The following is a 19,784-nucleotide window of genomic DNA, read 5'->3' as shown; positions in this document are numbered from 1 at the left end:
TGGAAATAGAGGAAATAAGATAAAGTGCATTGAAGAGAGATATAAGGAGGAAACTAGGTTTAGAAAAGTTTTTACGTGAAACTGCTTTTTGGAGAAAAAGGGGAGAAAACAAGAGAAGAGGATAACCAAGAGGGAGGGAGAGAGACCGCCGATCATCAATACTAAGGTAAGGGTGGGACTAACCTTCAATAATTCTGAGTATGTGATTCTGAAGATGAATTTAACATGGTTGTAGGTTGAGGTTTTAGAATTTGAGAGATGAAATTGAAAGTTGAGAATTAAGGAAAACTAGTTTAGGTTTCGAATTGAGTTTCTAGTCTTAAAAAGAGTGGATAATACAGTAGGTTGATGAATAATTAGAGTTATAATGATAGGGTGATCATAGGGTAATGATTATGGTTATGTTTGGAGAGTATCGGATCGAAAACGGAGTCGAAAAGATTTCCCCAAAGGCGAAATCGCAACTGAACTGCGATTTTGCTGTCAGTGTGCAAAACGCGTTTTTATTGTCTCAGTTTGACAAGTTTAAATTTCGAACTGGGTTTAGGTGCCTTAACGAAAGTTGTAGATATGGATGTTATCTGTCACTCGGCTTTTGAGGCACTCGATTTAAGCACATAGAACTCAAGATATGATCAAATTACTACACAGGGGTCAGCAGGGATCAGCACAGTCGTCCTCTTTTCCCGAGCATAGGAAAATCAACTTTTCTGGAATTTTCTGTTCTGAATTAGGTTTGGGAGTCTTCACCAAAGTTGTAGATAATTTTGTTAGCTTTCCAATGGCATTGGTTTGACTTGAAAATGATTTTTGGTTTTTGAGATATGATGAAAATACTCTAAGGAGGTCTTAGTGAAATTTTATGAAAATTCAGCATAACAGTTTCTAAGTTAATCCAAAACTTAGGGAATAATTCCAAACCTCAAATCTAGAAGTACCAGGAGTTCAATTAAGGTGTTTAAGAGTATTTAACATATGTTATGAGTTGATCCTTTGGGTAGGAATGGAGGTTGAATATAATATTACTGATGATCTGTGAAGCTGTTATAATATGATTTAATGTTGATAGTAATGTAATATATTTGTATATGCATTATGTGAATTATATAAGATGTTTAAGTTGATGTTGATTATCATTTGATGTTGTTATATCTTGAGATGTTTACGTGCTGCCTATGTTGCTGTTGTTGGTTATGTGAAATATTTATATGTCTTATGTGGAAAATGTATGATGTTTAAGTTATTGATGCTCTTCATTAATATTGTTATGTTGTGAATTGCTTGTACTGTTTCTGTTGCTGTTGCATATTGATCAAGTTGCAGGTGTTGGTCTAAGTTGTAAAGTTGTAAGTTGTCTTTCCAAAGTATTGGAGTCTTAAGTTGTTAATGTTGTCTAAGTTGTTGAAGTCGTAGTTGAAGCTGTTGTTGGTGACTGTTTATGTTCAGGTGTTTTGTGAGAGGTGGTGTACTCTTACGTTGTTGTTTATAAGAGGTGTTTTATAAGAGGTGGTGTACTCTTACGTTGTTGTTTTATAAGAGGTGGTGTACTCTTACGTTGTCGTATTATAAGAGGTGGTGTACTCTCACGTAGTTGTATTGTCAGGTTGACGTTGTCGTCGTTGAATCGTTGAAGTTGTTGTTGATGACAAACCATGGAATATTAATGATTATGTTGTGTTTATATTATTATAAGATGATGAATATGTTGTTGCTTATGTTATTATAAGATGATGATTATGTTGTTGTTTATATTTGTTATGAGTTAATGATGATTAGAAGTGGATTGGACTATTAATGAAGCACTATATGAAGAATTATTATTATTAATTAATAATGTTTATGTTGTTAAATTTAATTGTTGAATTATATACTTAATATTATTGTTTGTTAAATCTCACCCCTTCTGCTTGGAAATGTTGCTCTTCGTATGAGTAACTTGCAGGTGATCGAGAATAAGTAGTTGTTGATTGCTGTCGTGAGTGGCTATCTCTCACTATGTCTTTAGGTGCTCTGATACGTAACGGGATGAGAACTTTTGTGGCTATTTTCTATTCCTTACGTATTGCTTATGATTTTACATGACTATGATTTAGTTTGGATTTTTATGAGATGTTATGATGAGGCCTTCGTGCCAAAGACTATTTTAGTTGTTGAATTAAATCCGCTGCGAAGTTTTGAATATTTATGTTGAATTGAATTATGAAGGATAAATTGTTATTTATTCCATTTATGATTTTTAAGAAGTGTAGCATTCCGTTTATGTGGAAAACTCTGATTAATTGTTATGAAATTTGTATGTTGGGAAAACGGGGTGTTACATTATTCCGTTGGTGAATTTGTTATGTTCGTGACTGACAGGTTATCCCTAATTTTATGTTATTGTTTTCTGTGATTGTGTCTGTTGGATTTTCTATGATTGTTTGGTATGGCTAGTGATAAGGATGATTCGCTTCAAGCTATTAGTGTTCATCTTATAGGACAGAACTATTCTTATTGGAGTTATGTGATGAAAAATTTTCTGATAGGAAAAGATATGTGGGGTTATATTGATGAAACTGTTGTTAAACCCACTGACAAAAAGGATGCTGATAAATATGCTCAAGCTTTGAAAACATGGATGAAAAGTAATTCAAAAATTATTACTTGGATTAATAACTATGTTGATCAGTCCATAGGTGTGCAACTAGCAAAATATGACACTGCTAAAGAGATTTGGGATCATCTGAAATGATTATACGTTCAATCAAAATTTGCAAAACGTTATCAACTTGAAAGTGATATTAGGGCCCTCAAGCAGAACAATATGACCATTCAAGAATTCTATTCGGCCATGACAAATTTGTGGGATCAGTTGGCTCTTATGGAATCTAATCAGTTGAAAGCAGTCAAAGCTTACATTGATCAGAGGGAAGAACAACGTCTAGTATGGTTTCTGATGGCTCTTCGTGATGATTTTGAGGGGCTTCGTGGGGGTATTCTGCATCGTATACGTCTTCCTAATGTTGAATCAGTAGTTAGTGAATTGTTGGCAAAAGAAATTCGACTCAAGACTCATTCCATTATGTCAAATAAGGGTATTCTCTCCACTCCTTCATCTGTTTTTGCTGTTGCTCCTGCTCAAAGAGGAAAACCTCAAGGGAGGGTTGCGATCGGTAATGATGAATGTGCTTTTTGTAAAGAAAAAGGTCATTGGAAAGCACAATGTCCGAAATTAGGGAGAGCGAATAGGAAGAATTTTAGGGGTCCGTCATCAAATGTTGTTGCTGCTGCTCCTTCTGCTTCTTCTACTGTTGGATCTAGTTCTAGTTATGCATACTCATCTGATACGGCTTCTCAAATATCTGATATTACAGAGCAACTTCAGAAGCTTCTTTCCACTCAGTCACATGCCATGTCTGCCTCTTCTCCTAAAGGTTTGAACTCTTCAAGTGTGTCAGGTAATTCTCCTTCCATATGGATTCTTGATTCTGGAGCATCACACCATATGTCATATGATGATAAATCTTTTGTGTCTATGAATCCTGTCTCATCTATGTCTGTTATGACTGTTGATGGCACCCCTATGCCATTAGCAGGCATTGGTTCGGTCTCTACCTCTAACTTGTCTCTCTCTAATGTTTATCATATTCATAAGCTTACTTTGAGCCTTGCTTCTGTTAGTCAATTGTGTTATTTCGGTTATTCAATTATATTTTCTTCCAATTCTTGTTGTGTATAGGATCCACATTTCGGGAGGTTGATTGGGACAGGCCATAGACAAGGGGGACTTTATGTTTTGGATCACTTGAGAGCTTTTGACACTGCAGCCGCAACATCCACTACTGAGTTATTATCTAGTTTTCGTTTAAATTCTTATTCTTCTGGTTTTTATTTGTGGCATTCTCGTCTTGGACATGTTTCTGCTTCTAGATTAAAGTATTTGTCTTCTACTGGAGCTTTAGGAAAGTTACAAACCAGTGATATTTCAGATAGTTGTGGTTGTAAACTTGCAAAATTTTCAGCTTTACCCTTTAATAAAAGTATCTTTGTTTCGTACTCACCTTTTGATTTAGTTCATTCGGATGTTTGGGGTCCATGACCAGTTTTTACTAAAGGTCGATCTAGATATTATGTCTCGTTCATTGATGATTATACTCGTTATTGTTGGGTTTATCTTATGAAAAACCGCTCTGAATTTTTTTAAATTTATCATATGTTTCGTGCTATGGTAAAAACTCAACATAATGCTGTTATAAAGTGCTTTCGTTGTGACTTAGGTGGTGAATATACCTCAAATAAATTTTCTGAATTACTTGCTTATAATGGCACAATTCATCAAACATCTTGTACTAATACTCCTCAACGGATTGGGGTTGCTGAAAGGAAACATCGTCATATCATTGAAATTGCTCATTCCCTTTTGTTGTCTGCTTCAGTTCCTAGTGAGTTTTGGGGTGAAGCAGTGCTTACCGTTGTTCATGCTATTAATATAATCCCTTCGTCAGTTATATCAGGTTTGGAGATGGTCAAAAGGGTTATCGTTGTTATGAACCTCATAAAAGAAAACTCTATGTTTTTCGTCATGTTGTTTTTCTTGAGCACATCCCATTTTACTCATTTTCCTCTCACTCCCAGTCTACTATAAGTACACCACTAATTCATATTGATCTGTTTGGTTCTAATGATAACGTTTCAAGTGATAGTAATGTTGAGAGTTGCAGGATAAACTCTATGCCCCAAGATGATAATGTCCCCCCGACTGTCCAATCACCTCCTATAGCTGTTGATCCTCCTTCTCCATCTCCTCGTTATCCAACTCGTCAACGTACGTCCACTCAGTTACCTGAATTTATTTATTCTATGTACTCTGCTTCATTTGCTTCTTTCTTAACTACTATTCACAGTTTGTCTGAGCCTTCTTCCTACAAAGAGGCTATTCTCGATCCTCTTTGGCAGCATGCCATGACTGAAGAGCTTTCTGCATTGCACAAAACAAATACTTGGGAATTAGTACCACTTCCTTTTGGAAAACGTGCTATTGGGTCTCGTTGGGTATACGAGATCAAAACTAAGTCTGATGGGTCCGTTGAACGCTACAAAGCTCGTCTTGTCGCTAAGGGATTCGCTCAACAGTATGGTATGGATTATGAAGAAACATATGCTCCCGTTGCAAAAATGACCACTATCCACACTCTTATTGTTGTTGCATCTATACGTCAGTGACATATTTCACAATTGGATGTCAAAAATGCTTTTCTGAACGGTGAGCTTCATGAAGAAGTTTATATGATTCCTCCTCCAGGTGTTTCTCATAATCCGGGGGAAGTGTGTAAGTTGAAAAAGGCTCTATATGGTCTTAAATAGGCTCCTCGAGCTTGGTTTGAGAAATTCTCCACTGTAATCATATCTCTTGGTTTTAAATCTAGTGAACATGATTCTGCCTTGTTTATCATGTCCACTAATCATGGTCGCATTATACTTTCCTTGTATGTTGATGACATGATTATTACAGGTGATGATGTTAGTGGAATTGATGAGTTAAAATTACAGTTAGCTAAGCAGTTTGAGATGAAAGACTTGGGAACTCTTCGCTATTTCTTGGGGATTGAAGTTGCCTACTCTCCTAGAGGCTACCTTCTCTCTCAATCCAAGTACATCGCCAACATTCTTGAACAAACTCACCTTTCTGATTCTAGATCAGCGGATACTCCTCTTGAGTTGAATGTAAAATATGCTCCCAGTGATGGTGTTCCTCTACCAGATCCCACTTTGTACCGCACTTTGGTTGGTAGTCTGGTGTATTTTATGATTACTAGGCCTGATATTGCTTATGTTGTTCATGTTATGAGTCAGTTTGTTGTCTCTCCCACTACAGTTCATCGGGCAGCTGTTCTTCGTATTCTTCGTTATCTTCGGGGATCTCAATTTCAAAGTCTTCTCTTTCCTCATCGTCTTCATTGGAGTTGCGTGCCTATTCAGATGCAGATTGGGCTGGTGATCCGACAGATAGTAAGTCCACTACAGGGTTTTGTATATTTCTTGGAGACTCTCTTATTTCTTGGAAGAGTAAGAAACAAGACATTGTCTCTCGCTCCTCCACATAAGCTGAGTATCGTGCTATGGCATCCATTACTACTGAAATTATTTGGTTACGTTGGCTCTTGTTAGATATGGGCATCTCTCTTTCGAAACCAACTCCGATGCATTGTGATAACAAGAGTGCTATTCAAATTGCTCATAATTCAGTATTCCATGAACGCACCAAGCACATTGAGATTGATTGTCATCTTACTCGTCATCACCTTCAGCATGGAACTATTACTCTACCATTTATCTCCTCCTCTCTACAGATTGCTGATTTGTTCACAAAGATGCACTCTATTAAAAGTTTTCGTTTTTTAGTTGACAAACTCTCGATGCTCCCTGTTGACGCGTCATGAGTTTGAAGGGAGATGTTAGATATAATTGTGATTATTAGTTAGTAATAAGGGTACTTTAGACAATTCCCATTCTATAGTATATATATGTTGTATAACTATGTACAGAGTAGTTGTTCACTTTTGTTAATGAAACCCTAGCCTTCTTACGGGTTCTTCTTCTATGTCAGTGCTCTTTCTCTTCTTCCTCCTACTCTTCCTCCTCCTAATGCTATGTTGCTAGATTGTCTATGTTAACAAATATCACTTCCATGCGATGTTCTTCTAAATCTACTTCTTGGTCTCCTTACTTCAACATGATTTGATCATATATCACTTGAATCTCAATTTTGTGATAATAGTGATATGGATTTCTTGCTCTATTTTTGGGCTTATATTTATGGTTAATTTAATCCACAAATTATTTTGCTTGTATGTCACCGTAAATTCTTCATGTATTTTGTAGAACAGTAACAATAGAAATACATAGAGTGTAACAAAGTGTGTTTTCATTTTATCTTTCTTCTTTAGACATCTTTATTCATGCAAGTTATTGTTTAAGCTACACGAGAGATCTTTTCTTGTTCAACTTTAGTGAGTGATGTATTTCATATCATTATTAGAAGCCAAAATTATGTTGCGGCACCAACAATTGGTATCAGAGCCAATTGTAAAATTTTATAGTTGTAAAACTTTATTTTTTTTATCCAATACAATGTCTTCTATTAGTGGATCAATCAAGGTCGGTAAATATGAAATCGAAAAATTCAACGGAAAAAATGATTTTTCCTACTGGAGGATGCAGATGAGAAATCGACTTATTTCACAAAAGTTGCACAAGGCATTAGCGGGAAAAGAACAAAAACTTGTGAGTATGAAGGATGAGGATTGGAACAAATTAGATCTCGAAGCACGAGCCTCCATAATCTTATGCCTTGAGAGAGATGTTGTGTTCTTGTTAAATGAAGAAGCAACGAGAGCTGGGGTGTGGTCAAAGTTAGAGAAAAATTTCTTGACGAAAACTCTAACAAATCGGATCTACTTAAAATCTAAATTGTATACATGCAAGATGGAGGAAGGCACCTCAATCCGGGATTATGTCAACAAGTTTGATGGGATTATATCATATTTGAAGGATATAGATGTGAAGATTGATTGATGAAGAACACCATCACCCACAAGCATCAATGTTTGAACTAGATTTTCGTAAGACTCTGGTACTGAAAGAAGTAACATGAATGCTTGGTCTTCTTCATCAATCTTTACATCTATATCCTTCAAGTCTGGTATAATCCTATCAAACTTGTTGACATAATCCCGTATTGAGGTGCATTCCTCCATCTTGCATGTATACAATTTGGATTTCAAGTAGATTCAATTTGTTAGAGTTTTCATCATGAAATTTTTCTCTAACTTTGACCACACCCCAGATGTTGTTGCTTCTTCATTTACTAAGAATGCAACATCTATCTCAAGGCATGAGATTATGGCGGCTCGTGCTTTGAGATCTAATTCTTCCCAATCCTCATCGTTCATACTCATAGGTTTTTGTTCTTTTCTCGCTAATGCCTTGTGCAACTTTTGTGAAATAAGTAGATTTTTCATCTACATATATCCCCTCCAATAGGAAAAATCATTTTTTTCCATTGAATTTTTTGATTTCATATTTACCGACCTTGACTGATCCACTAGTAGAAGCCATTGTATTGGAAAAATAAAATTAAAGTTTTACAACTCTAAAATTTTAAAATTTTACAATTGGCTTTGATACCAATTGTTGGTGCAGTAGCGGAATTTTGGCTTCTAATAATGATATGAAATACAACACTCACTAAAGTTGAACAAGAAAATATCTGTTATGTAGATTGAACAATAACTTGTATGAATAAAGATGTCTAAAGGTGAAAGATAAAATGAAAACTCACTTTGTTACACTATGTATTTCTATTGTTATTGTTGTACAAAATATATGAAGAATTTATAGTGACATACAAGCAAAATAATTTGTGGATCAAATTAACCACAAATATAAGCCTCTCATTTATATCCTTCCTATTACTCCTCCATAATTTACCGGAGTAAACTTTCTTTTGCATTTGACTTATTACATTCCATATTTAGCATTACCAAATATTATTCCCACAGTTTCCGGTATTTTTTACTTTATTTTAATCTGTATATTTGTTTCAACTTTACTGCCCTACATTAAAATAAATAGAGTTCTTTCAAAAAAATATTAAAATAAATAGAGTTAGAATCAATATTAGTATTTGCAGCGTGATTGTAACTGCGACCACAACTAGAATTTGGATTTTTTTTTTTTAAATTTTTTAATTGGTACATGCAGCTATCTTATGCTTGAGGAAACATGTGATAACAGCATAAAGTTGTGTACTCTATTGCTATTGCATATGAAAATGCATGTTGGCATGTTCTGCATTTCTGGATTAACCCCTGATAAAATTAAAAACCTAGAGAAGTTTTTTCATATATGTATGACTCTTGATAGAAGAATAAGGTCTACTTTATTGGAAATACTATGAATTCAGCCATAGCCATTGTTATTGAAAACTCATTAGTGTTCTCCCTTCTTTTTTATATGAAATTTATGATTGCACTATGGTTTTAAACAGCGGTCCCTAGCCGCAATTGCAGCCATAATATAAAAGATTTAGAGGTCTCAACAACGGCATCGTAATTGCAATTTCGACCGCATTTAGCAATGTAAGTGCAACCGCAACTGCAATTTAAAACCTATTCGATAATATTTTTCCTATAAGTGATACAACGCAAAAATACTTACTCCCTTCAGTCATTTTTATAAGAAACAAATGAATCAACAAAAGTTGATGTATTTGGTCTATATCCTGAACCAAATACATTAATTTTAGTTGACCAATTGTCTCTTATAAAAAAGACCAAAGAGAGTATTTGGCAAATGTGATACATCAGGTGACAAGAATCAATGTGGAAGCCCTAATCACAAGATATATATATGTTTACCATTTTTAATTTGACTTGTGTAATTCTCTTTACACCTAGCAGACAAATTGCCCTTTTGGTACAAATATTCTACTCAACACTATTTGATGATCATGGTGATTTGTGAAAATAAGTTCCATTTATAGCACAACCACATACATTACATATTAACTGATGAATTCAAGAGTAGATTTACTTATTGACACATTATGCCTTAAAAAACAGTTCTGAATCTTAACTTGCAATGACTTTTGAAATTGCATTCATACTCATACCAAGAAATCATTTAATTTGGTCGAGAGAAGTAGTTGTATAAGATGTTTAGTGGTCAGAGTAATTAACTTTTTTTTTTTTTTTAAGATGCTAATCTAACCCCTTCAAATTAGCATCAGAGAGAATCGAACCTGAGACCATGAGAAGGAGCATACTCTTAGGTCCCAAGCCAATACCACTAGTCAACCTGTTGTTTATTGGCTTCAAATTTGTGGTTTGGAAGAACAGATAAATCGTGACACGATTTCATCAACGTGTCGCGATTTCCAGGCAGCGAGCATGGTTTTTTCAGGGTGCTCAACCGTGTCACGATTTTGGGAAAACGTGACACGATTTGCAAACTTGATGGGTACGTTTTCAGGATAAGGTTGGTCGTACGCACCAATCGTGTCACGATTTGGACAAACGTGACACGATTTTGACAGTTGAAGACTATAAGTGTTCTTGTGCAGATTTTGAAGGAGAGCTTGAAGAGAGAGAAACTTGGATTACAAAGGAGGTAACTTTAGGGTTGAGTGTCTTTGTATTGAGGATCTCTTGGGTTGGGAAACATTGTAAACACCTTGGGTAGTGAGATTTCACCATTGGAAGGATCAAAAAACTTCCTTTTGTGTTTTGTCTTAGGATTCATTATTGAGAGTGTGGGTGACACAAAATGGGTAGAAATTAGGTCTTGTTCTTGTGTAAGCTTATAAGCTAATTTCTTGTAACTCTTTTGTAACACTTTCATCATAGTGGATTGGAGGGCTGCTCTCTCCCCCAGATTAGGTCATATTGGACCGAACTGGGTCAACAATCTTGGTGTGTTTGTTCCTTTCTTTCATTGTTTATCTTTATTGCTTTGATTATGCTTGTGGTGTTGCTCTACACTTAGATCTATGTCTATTTTTGTTGTTATTGCTTGGAGACACTTTATCCATTGATTACCACTTCCTTTGCTCCACACATTTTTGTTATTCATTGGTGTGATTTTGTCCGAATTCACAACACAATCCAAGTGGGTTGGTCAGAGTAATTAACTTAGAAAAGAACTATCCATTATTTATTTAATTTGGTGAGAATAATTAAAAGAAAATCTAAAATTGAGGTTGATTATTTCTCAACAATCTTCTTCGATGCAATAAATATATTACAGGACCATTTGATTATGCTATTCTGTATTGTTGAGAAAATATTGTGCACATTGATTACTTGATTTATGTGTTTGTGATATACTATACCATTGTGGTCCATATGCACATGTAACTTGGGACAAGCTGAAGTACAAGCAACTATCAACTATCAACAATCAACTCCTCTACCGACAAATTAGCTCAAACAGGTTTATGTTTGGCCAAAGAGCTTAAGCATCATGTTAAACATTGGTACGTATTTATTATTCGTACAACTTTAATTAAACAGACAAAAATACCTAGTTATTGTTTGCTATTATGACGTATTAGTACAAACCCTATTTAATTTAAACCTATGGAGGATGAGTTAAAGCCAGAACTAACAAGTCTCTGCTTTATTAAAACTATAACAATTACTTGACACCTTTTTTCTTAGGACTCATCCTTTCTGGGATAGATTCGGTTTTTCTTTTCATAAATTTTTACATTTTATGACTTGTTGTATTGGTCGGACCTCTCCTATCATTTATATTTTAGTGCTTTAATAAAATAAAAAAAAATCACTATTACATTTATATGTAATTTTCAATAATAAAAAAATTGTTTTCGCAACAAAAATGTAAATATGAAAATTGTATTTATCTTTACCCCACTGCAAAGTGTTTAGGGCTTGCTTCGATTAACTTATTTTTGAGCTTATGTAAATAATTAAGCTTTTATGTTAATTTATATGTTTTCAATAACGAAAATTGTATTTTCATAACCTGTTTTTTTATAAACTACATTGACAAGTTTATAGATAATACAAAAAAATTTAGGCTTAATTGCACTTTTGGACCCCTATCTTTTCAAAAGTTGCGGTTATGGCCCCTTAACTAATTTAAATACAAAACAGCCCCCTATGTTTTGATTCTTTGGCAGTTTTGGACCCCCAGTCCATTAGTGAGGTGCCACGTGTATTATTTAGGGGGCCACGTGGCACCTCACTAATGGACTGGGGGTCAAAAACTGCCAAAAAATCAAAACATAGGGGGCTGTTTTGTATTTAAATTAGTTAGGGGGCCATAACCGCAACTTTGGAAAGATAGGGGTCCAAAAGTGCAATTAAGCCAAAAATTTATTTATTCGCGTAAGTTGTTTTGTATAAGCTCAAAATATGTCTTCTCCAAACGGACCCTAAGAGGCAAACAGTAAAGACCAAGATTTATTTTTTCTCTATCTAATCTCTACATATTTTATAGGGGAAGAAAAATACTATTAAAATATATTTGAATCTCCCTTGGTGTGCATGTTCATAAGTTCACATAATCACAACTGCAATAACAACAAGTATAAAATAAAGATCCAAAAAGGTGATGCATAAAACTCTTTTAGTATATGATATCCTAAACAGAAATAGATCAAGGAACTATATGTATTATCTCTTAAAATTTCATAAAATGTTTAAGATTCACTCACACTCTCACACCAATTCTACCACATAGAAAATCGACGGTACTAAAAAACTTGAATTATGGACAAAAATTAGAGACCAAGAAAATAAAACTAATCTTCAATTTTAGTGTCTCACATAGTGATATAATTAAAGACATACTTCATTTTTTCCAGTTCCTAATTTTCGTCCGTAGTTCAACTTTTTCTAGTAGTATGATTTTCCATTAAACATGAAGAACTTAAGCTTATAAAGTTTTACTTAGAAAAACTGTAGAAACAACCTTAATTTTGTCCAAACCAGAAAAGACTAAGAAACATTGACAAGCTATATATCAAGCATTGACATACATACATACATATATTAAACAAAACACCGACACTGAAACATCAATGTTGGTAATACTTTGAGGAAAAGTAAACATTTGAATGTAACCACATGTGTCAGTATTGTATGATGTTGGACATTGATACACGTTGAACACTGGAAATACTTTCAATCTGAAGTGTGGATGATACGAATTGACTTGGTCTTGATTACCTTACACGCCTCTTGTAGTTGCTTTGGAAGCCACTGTTTGAGCTGGCCGAACGATGAATTCCAAAGCACAAAGTAGAAGTTGGTGAATCATCACCATCTTCATTTTCACCCCTGTAATCAAAAGAAGATCCAAAGCTTAAGAATCTTCTTCTGCTAACCCTCGTCGTCCCCGAGGTAATTTTGGAAGCATCTACCGATGACAATGAAAACGAAGGGTATGACGATGACAAAGAAGACGATGAGGACGAAGACGAAGACTGATTGTTCTTCCTGAAGTTTAGTTTTTGAAACAATGCCAAAAAATATTTGGATGATTTTGAATGCTTTTTCTCAATCTTTTTGTTGGCATTGTTGAATTGGTAAGAAGGTGGAGGTGTAAGGGGAGGAATTGTGTCATTAGAGAATGTGTGTTTGGGAGTGCCAGGTTGAGATTCCCAAACAAATGGAACTGCAAGAGAAACTCTGAATGATGGGTGAATATTGGAATTTTCCTTTGAAAGTAGTCTGCTGAAAAACTTGTCATCTTGTTTGATTTGAAGAACACTCTTCTCACATGTTGAATTGAACATATCTTTGTTTTATAGGAAACACTTCAAAGAAGGAGAAGAGAAATTGTTGGGGGTGGTTTTTTTGTGTAAGAGTGTCAAATACAAACGGAGTTATCATAGCTTGTATATCATTTTATAAGCACAATGTAAGTGTGGGATGACACATGCAATTTGGCTATTGAAAGCAATGGTTTAATTAAAACTATATCGTACTCTTTTTTTATTTGTTTAACCATTGAAATTTTACAAGATGGCTAATCTTAAATTCAATTAGAATGTAAGTATTGTTTGGGGTTGGGTGTTACGTCTATATGCGTCACTTATTGTTTCTTTCTGTCGTCCATACCTTACGTCTTGTGGTGTGGTTGGCGTTAATAAAATTTTCCAATTAAAAACAAAAAAATAAAATCAGAATGTAAGTAAAATTTTATTGTTCGAGTTAGAATATAAACTTGGATTTCTCAAAGCAATTTATTACTGACTGAATTTTACTACTTGAGTTAAATTTTTAAAGCTTCAAATTTTTTGTGCCAACAGTTTCTTGACCTTTTCTTTCTGCTTATTTTACTCTAATCTTGCAAATAAATTAGGTACAAGGATTTTGTGGTTAAAATAATGTGTTTAATTTGAAGGCATGGCTATGGCTCATTTGAGTTAGTTGAACCTAATGTGTTTAATTTTTTTTTTTTTGGTGTTCAGAGTTCGAACCTCAGACCTTACATATATAATGTGTTTAATTTGAAGGAAGGGCTATATTTCATTTGAGTTATAAATTATATCGATTCTAGCTTTTGATTTCTAGAACATTGGTTTAGACCCCACACATCTTATACTCAAAGTTTTAAATTGTGATTATTGTCTTATTGTGTGTCTCAAATACACATGTCTTCATACAATAATGTTGAAGATGTCAAAGTCAATACTTAATATGCACGGGATTAAAATAAATATGTCAATCTGAATCAAACGAACACTACTATAAAATGGAAAATCGAAATAATGTTGCATGGACGATAAACAAAATCAACTTATCGCACTAATATAGCAAAATAAACAAAAGAAAAACTACATTTATGAAAAAGTCTCGACTTTCTTTTTTAGGAATGAATATTAGACTTCCAACTACAATTTGTTTATATGAACAAATTTTAGACTTGACACCTACAATTGCAATCAAAGACTCTAAAAAAAAAACTGTCTGCAATAAAAGACTCCTAGATTTGACAACAACTGTTGGATAGAAACTCTTTTATGAAAGTTGTTGTTTTGACATCAGTAGTTTCAAAGAAACATATAGAAATAACCAAAAAAATATCCAACAATAGTTAGCTACCTTTGACTTCAAAATAGAAAATCGACGGTAGTTAGTTACGGCTGATTTCTTTTATCATTTTCATATGTTTCAAAAAAACTATTAGATGTCAAAACAACAACTTTCCTCTTTTATATGCATTGGTTTATATCAACAAGCATGGTCATAGTCCAAAATATATGTTGAGGAAAAACGAACTTTAAAATATGCATAACAATAAAACTATAATCATTTACGAATAAAATATGAGAAATGTTAACAAGTGCCTTTAAAGCATTGTTTAATAACTTTAAATAGTAAGTTTTTATTAAAATTTATGAAATCAATGCATTGAACATTGAAGTTTTTGATTTCTTTATTAGAAATTCTTAAAGATTGCTCTTAGGGCACTCGTTAACAAAACCCATAAAATATAAATCACATTTGTACTATACATGAAAGAAAAATTGTGAGATATTTATCGATGGTGTAGTGGCTTAACTTGCTTGTTTTATCTAAGCAAGGGAATGCTTTTTGTACAAATAATTGCAAAGGATATGACTCCCATTTATAATGTTTTTGAGCATTATCTAATTGAACGCAAAAATACAAAAAATACTCATCCAAATATTGAACACAAACTCTACTTTTTTCTTCAAAACAAATAACAATGTCAACGCATTACGCATTGCATTATAATATTCACTCGATGTCGACAATATATAAAATATGTTGATGGGGTATGGGGTTAAGAATTTTTATTGGATCCGCGTGAGCTAGTTCAGTTGGTAGGGATATTGCATATTATATGTAGGAGTCGGAGTTCGAATTCCGGATACTCCACTTTTTCACAATTAAATTGTGTGAACTCTAACCACTAGGCTACTTGACAAAAAAAAAAAAAAAATTATTGATTTTCTTCTTTAACCATAAAAAATTGCTTAATTTGGAAATTAGGTGGCCATCGATAGTCTCAAGAAACGCTTAATTTTGGTGAGTAGTTTTTTAGAGAGAACTTTGGGTAAGTAGTTTTGATTTGATACTACACAAGGCAGAAGTTCAATGGAACTGGACCTCCTTAAGATATGAGTTTCAGAAAAAAAAATTATAGTTCAGTAGTACTACCCTATTAAAAAAATTATAGGGTGATTTGAGGTTCCTCCTGTATACGGTAGTGATTTTCACATTTAGGTGTATCACATACATACGGCACCTTGTATTTATTTTTTTAAAAATTTAAATAGAACATTGTTCTTTTAAAAAAAAATACGCTTTTATTTTACTACGGACCTCTTTTCACTTACAGAACTGAACCTCCCGATTCGTAGGAACGGCTCTGCTAGACACTGTTAATGAAATATAACATTTACTCATTTTCTCCTTAAAAAAACCATTAACTAATTTTTCTAAACGAAATATAAGCAAATTTACCAACTTCTCTCATATTTTATTTTTTACGGAAAACTTCTCTCTCATATTTAATGAAGTATCTTTCTGTCAAAAAAGATGCAGTTAATAACTTATTTTTTATGTGAAGATTGGTGTCAAATTCATTTTCTGACAAAAACAATAAGGCAATGGAAATATAGATTACTTTTTTTATATAAAACATTGAACTAAATTAATAGTCAATGTAGAACTATCATTTACACTTAAATATCACCAAAATAAATAAATAAAACCCAACAATCTTTTTTTCAAATGGGAATCTCTCACATCCTAGTTTTGATAATAACTTGAGGATCACTTGACTCAGTCCAACGAAGGTAAAGAAACAATGAAGGTAAAGTGAAACGCTAAGGATTAAAGTGATAACGGAAGTACAGAATTAGTGACTTTTTTGTATTTAAGTCGGTGACTTTTGTGACAGTAAGATGAAGAATAAAGGATTAAAATGACTATTTACTCTCTTTTTTTTAATATTATTGCTCCCGACTCTTCTACAAAACTCCCCAACGATTGATATCAATAGATGACTATCAATTTACCAAATATTATTTATCGTGAGAGGATTACCCAATTTGGGCAATCCCGAGCCCTAACTCTCTTTTATAGAGAATCTTCGAACATTAAAAGTTTTTTTTTGAACAAATCAAAATGAGATTTAATATTAAACCAACAATGTGTCCCTCAACACGAGGCGTGCTAAAAGAAAAACACACAACAAATTACAAAGTATCCAATGGTTCCTCTATAAAAAGGACCAGCAAGAGAACAAAAGTACAATTATGTGGGAACTCCCATACATAGGAGCGGATGCCTACACCAGTCGTGATAATTGTAACCAAAAGATGGTTGATTTGTTTTCAACCACAAGAACGTATTTAGGTTCACTTTGTCAGATAGAGTAAACGGATCAGAGGCTGCATTTTTTAATATCTTTGAAGGAACCAGTTGGTGCCACATATTATGAATATAGTCGCCACCCAACGCTTCATCAGGTCCTGTCAGAAAACGGTATGTCCCGTGCACTGAGTAGTCTTGGTTAGGTTCAAGCGACCATCTTTATCTATCAATAACATGTTCCTACAAAACAACGTTATGTGACAAAACTGTGCACTCCCGCACACACTCCTCCTCCCACGCCAAAAGACCTCTCCTCCACACCCACACACTCCCTCTCCATCCTCCCAACCTAACATCGCCATATCAGCCACCGAACAATCTCTGTTGACAACTAAATCATAAAGTCAACGGAATTTAGTCCTTAAAGGAACTCCACCAACCCAATTATCTACCCAAAAGAAAGTATTATTACCATCACCAACAACCTGACGAATGTTATCCTCAAACCAACCTCCCACTCCCAAAACCTCCCCTCCACGCATGGCACATAAGGTCCTCCACCAAGATGAATCGTGCCTCCCTCTCTCCTTTAACCGCCCTGCTCCTCCCCGTATCTAGCTTTTAAGACTCGATACCTCAAACGTCGTTCTCTACCAGCATCCTCCAGCACCACTTCCCTAAAAGTGAAATATTAAATTCTCCTAACCTCCTAACCCCAACCCTCCTTCCTCCTTCGGTAAACAAATATTATCCCATTTTACCCAAGCAGTTTTCCTAAAATCCTCACCACCCCCCCCAAGAAAAAATCTTTATTCCATAGAAGAAATTATACTTGCAGGGACCTTGAAGAAGGAAAGAAAGTAAACCGGGAGCGAGGACAGGACATATTTCAAAAGTACCAGGCGACCACCAAATGATAAGAACTTATTACTCCACGACGACAGCCTAGCAACAATACAGTCAATCACGGGTTTTCAAAAACTCATCATCCTACTATCTCCACCGCAAATAAACAAAAGAGGAATGCTCTCTGTTCGACAATTCATAACAGATGTCGCTTCCCTTAGCCAAGATTCAGAGACATTAACACCATTTAACATACTTTTATTAAAGTTAACCTTCAGTCTAGACACCTCCTCAAACAAAAGCAATATTGTCCGCATAGAGCGCACGTTAGACCAACTCTTTTCACCAATACTATACCCGCAATACAGATTAGCATCCACCATAGCATTCATCAAAATATTAAAACCTTCGGCTGCCAGAAGGAACAAAAAAGGGGAAAGTGGGTCCCTCTGCCTAAACCCTCTTTCTATAGGAAACTCCACTGTCGGCGATCCATTCACAAGAACAGAGGCATTTGCCGATCCAACGCATTCAGAAATCCATTTCTGCCACAAAATTGAAAAATTCATGTGAATCATGAAGGAATCAAGGTAATTCAAGTCAACCGAATCATATGTCTTTTCGAAATCGACTTTAAACAACAACAATTCCTTCTTCATGCGTTTAGCCTCATCCACAATCTCATTTCTATTATGTAAATAGAGGTCTGTTTTTATGAAAGCAGCCTCATTTGTTTATTTAACAAGTATGGATTTAGGAAATTCTTCCAAACCTAAACTCATTTGTATTTGAGCATTATCTTCCCTCTATCCGTTCTTGTTGCTTAATAATATCAATTAAAAAACTATATTTCTTAACATAGATTATTTTATAAAACTCTCGTGAATATAATTCAATTAGTAAAGATATTGTATCATATATATAGCAGCGAAATTTAAATCCAAATTGATAAGTTATTCATCTTAAAATATGAAATTTCAATCAATAAACTACTTGATAAAAAAATATATATTATTTCATCAAAAAATCTTATATTTCACATCAATTATTTTTGTATATCATATCATGATGCATGAATTGCTTGATCAGGTATGGTACATCCAAATTAAACAAGGTGCCAAATTGATGGTTGTAGGCTGTAGATCCACCCATGGGATACTTCACTAAAAATTATTCAATTAATAAGGTGGGATACAGGTGTCCCATTAGGAGATACTATTGTAATTATTATTATGAGCTACCCTCACATGCAGATTCCTATTTACCATTTATGGAGACTGAAGAAATTGACATAGCCACATGACTTTATCTTTTATATCAGAATAACTTTGTATTCGACCCCATGTATGATAATGAATGTGGGACTGAATTAAATGAATTGGCAAGGGAAGGTGACCTACTTACCTGCGGTTTATATTTATTATGTAGTACATATTTTAGTGTGCGTTTGTCAGTGCTATAAAAGGTAACAAGCATGCACTTAGGAGTTGCCAACTATACGATGATATATATCTCTAGGTTTCATTAGTATGTTGATATGGGTGGATGGGTGGATGCAATAAGCTAGCTAAAATTTGTATAATGACTAAGGATTTAAGAAAAGAAAATGTTGGCATGTGGTCCAAGACACATGTTAAGCTATCAAACGTAGAAATTATGTATTGAAAATTGTCACTATAAATGCATAGGAATGAGTTGTGGTGAAACTAGTTTAGATTCAACAATGGCTTATTATTGTCACCATGATGCTCAAAGTCAATGAGAGAAATGAGAAAGAAAATATTTGCGAAAATTGGTAAAATGTGATTGTACCTTGTAATTGACTTTGTAAACCCGACATGAGAGGTTGGAGGTCGTTACAGATTAACTTAATGGGTTAGATTGAATGAGGCGTACTCCTGTGTGGTAAGGCGTACATGAGGTCTTCCATCTTATCCTTGGCGGCAAGGATTATTGGTTTATGAGCTGTCATCTATGAAATACGGATACCGATGCTCCATGGATACTCACGGATGCGTATCCACGAAATATTAAAATTAATTATTTTAGTTATTAAAAAATATTTTATCGGATACTTAT

General features: G+C 34.2%; 2 protein-coding genes and 1 pseudogene across 2 annotated transcripts; 2 read left to right on the top strand and 1 right to left on the bottom strand.

Annotated features, from left to right (window-relative positions):
• The first annotated feature begins 2,830 nt into the window (after positions 1-2,830).
• LOC120579876 (uncharacterized) lies at positions 2,831-5,202 on the top strand. The gene is made up of 4 exons (XM_039832609.1): positions 2,831-3,586; positions 3,719-4,019; positions 4,257-4,504; positions 4,615-5,202. Exons 1-4 carry the CDS (start codon positions 2,831-2,833, stop codon positions 5,200-5,202), a joined length of 1,893 nt encoding a protein of 630 aa, XP_039688543.1.
• Positions 5,203-5,265: 63 nt separating this feature from the next.
• LOC120579875 (uncharacterized mitochondrial protein AtMg00810-like) lies at positions 5,266-6,419 on the top strand (annotated as a pseudogene).
• A 6,004-nt stretch (positions 6,420-12,423) lies between these two features.
• Positions 12,424-13,421, bottom strand: LOC25491721 (uncharacterized). The gene has a single exon (XM_013599733.3). The coding sequence runs from the start codon at positions 13,301-13,303 to the stop codon at positions 12,731-12,733; it is 573 nt and encodes a 190-aa protein (XP_013455187.1). The 5' UTR covers positions 13,304-13,421; the 3' UTR covers positions 12,424-12,730.
• Between the last annotated feature and the right edge of the window lie 6,363 nt (positions 13,422-19,784).

This window comes from Medicago truncatula, chromosome 4 (genome assembly GCF_003473485.1).
Source record: "Medicago truncatula cultivar Jemalong A17 chromosome 4, MtrunA17r5.0-ANR, whole genome shotgun sequence".
Lineage (NCBI taxonomy): Eukaryota > Viridiplantae > Streptophyta > Magnoliopsida > Fabales > Fabaceae > Medicago > Medicago truncatula.
This window is presented reverse-complemented; position numbering and strand designations above follow the sequence as displayed.

What these genes read in the sequence shown, in the direction of transcription:
- LOC120579876 (XM_039832609.1), top strand. Translation starts at nt 2,831, where the DNA reads ATGACAAATTTGTGGGATCAGTTGGCTCTTATGGAATCTAATCAGTTG. An exon ending in CATTAGCAGGCATTGGTTCG is followed by an intron (nt 3,587 to 3,718) that starts GTCTCTACCTCT and finishes TGTTGTGTATAG; the next exon opens with GATCCACATTTCGGGAGGTT. An exon ending in TTATATCAGGTTTGGAGATG is followed by an intron (nt 4,505 to 4,614) that starts GTCAAAAGGGTT and finishes TCTCACTCCCAG; the next exon opens with TCTACTATAAGTACACCACT.
- LOC25491721 (XM_013599733.3), bottom strand. Translation starts at nt 13,303, where the DNA reads ATGTTCAATTCAACATGTGAGAAGAGTGTTCTTCAAATCAAACAAGAT.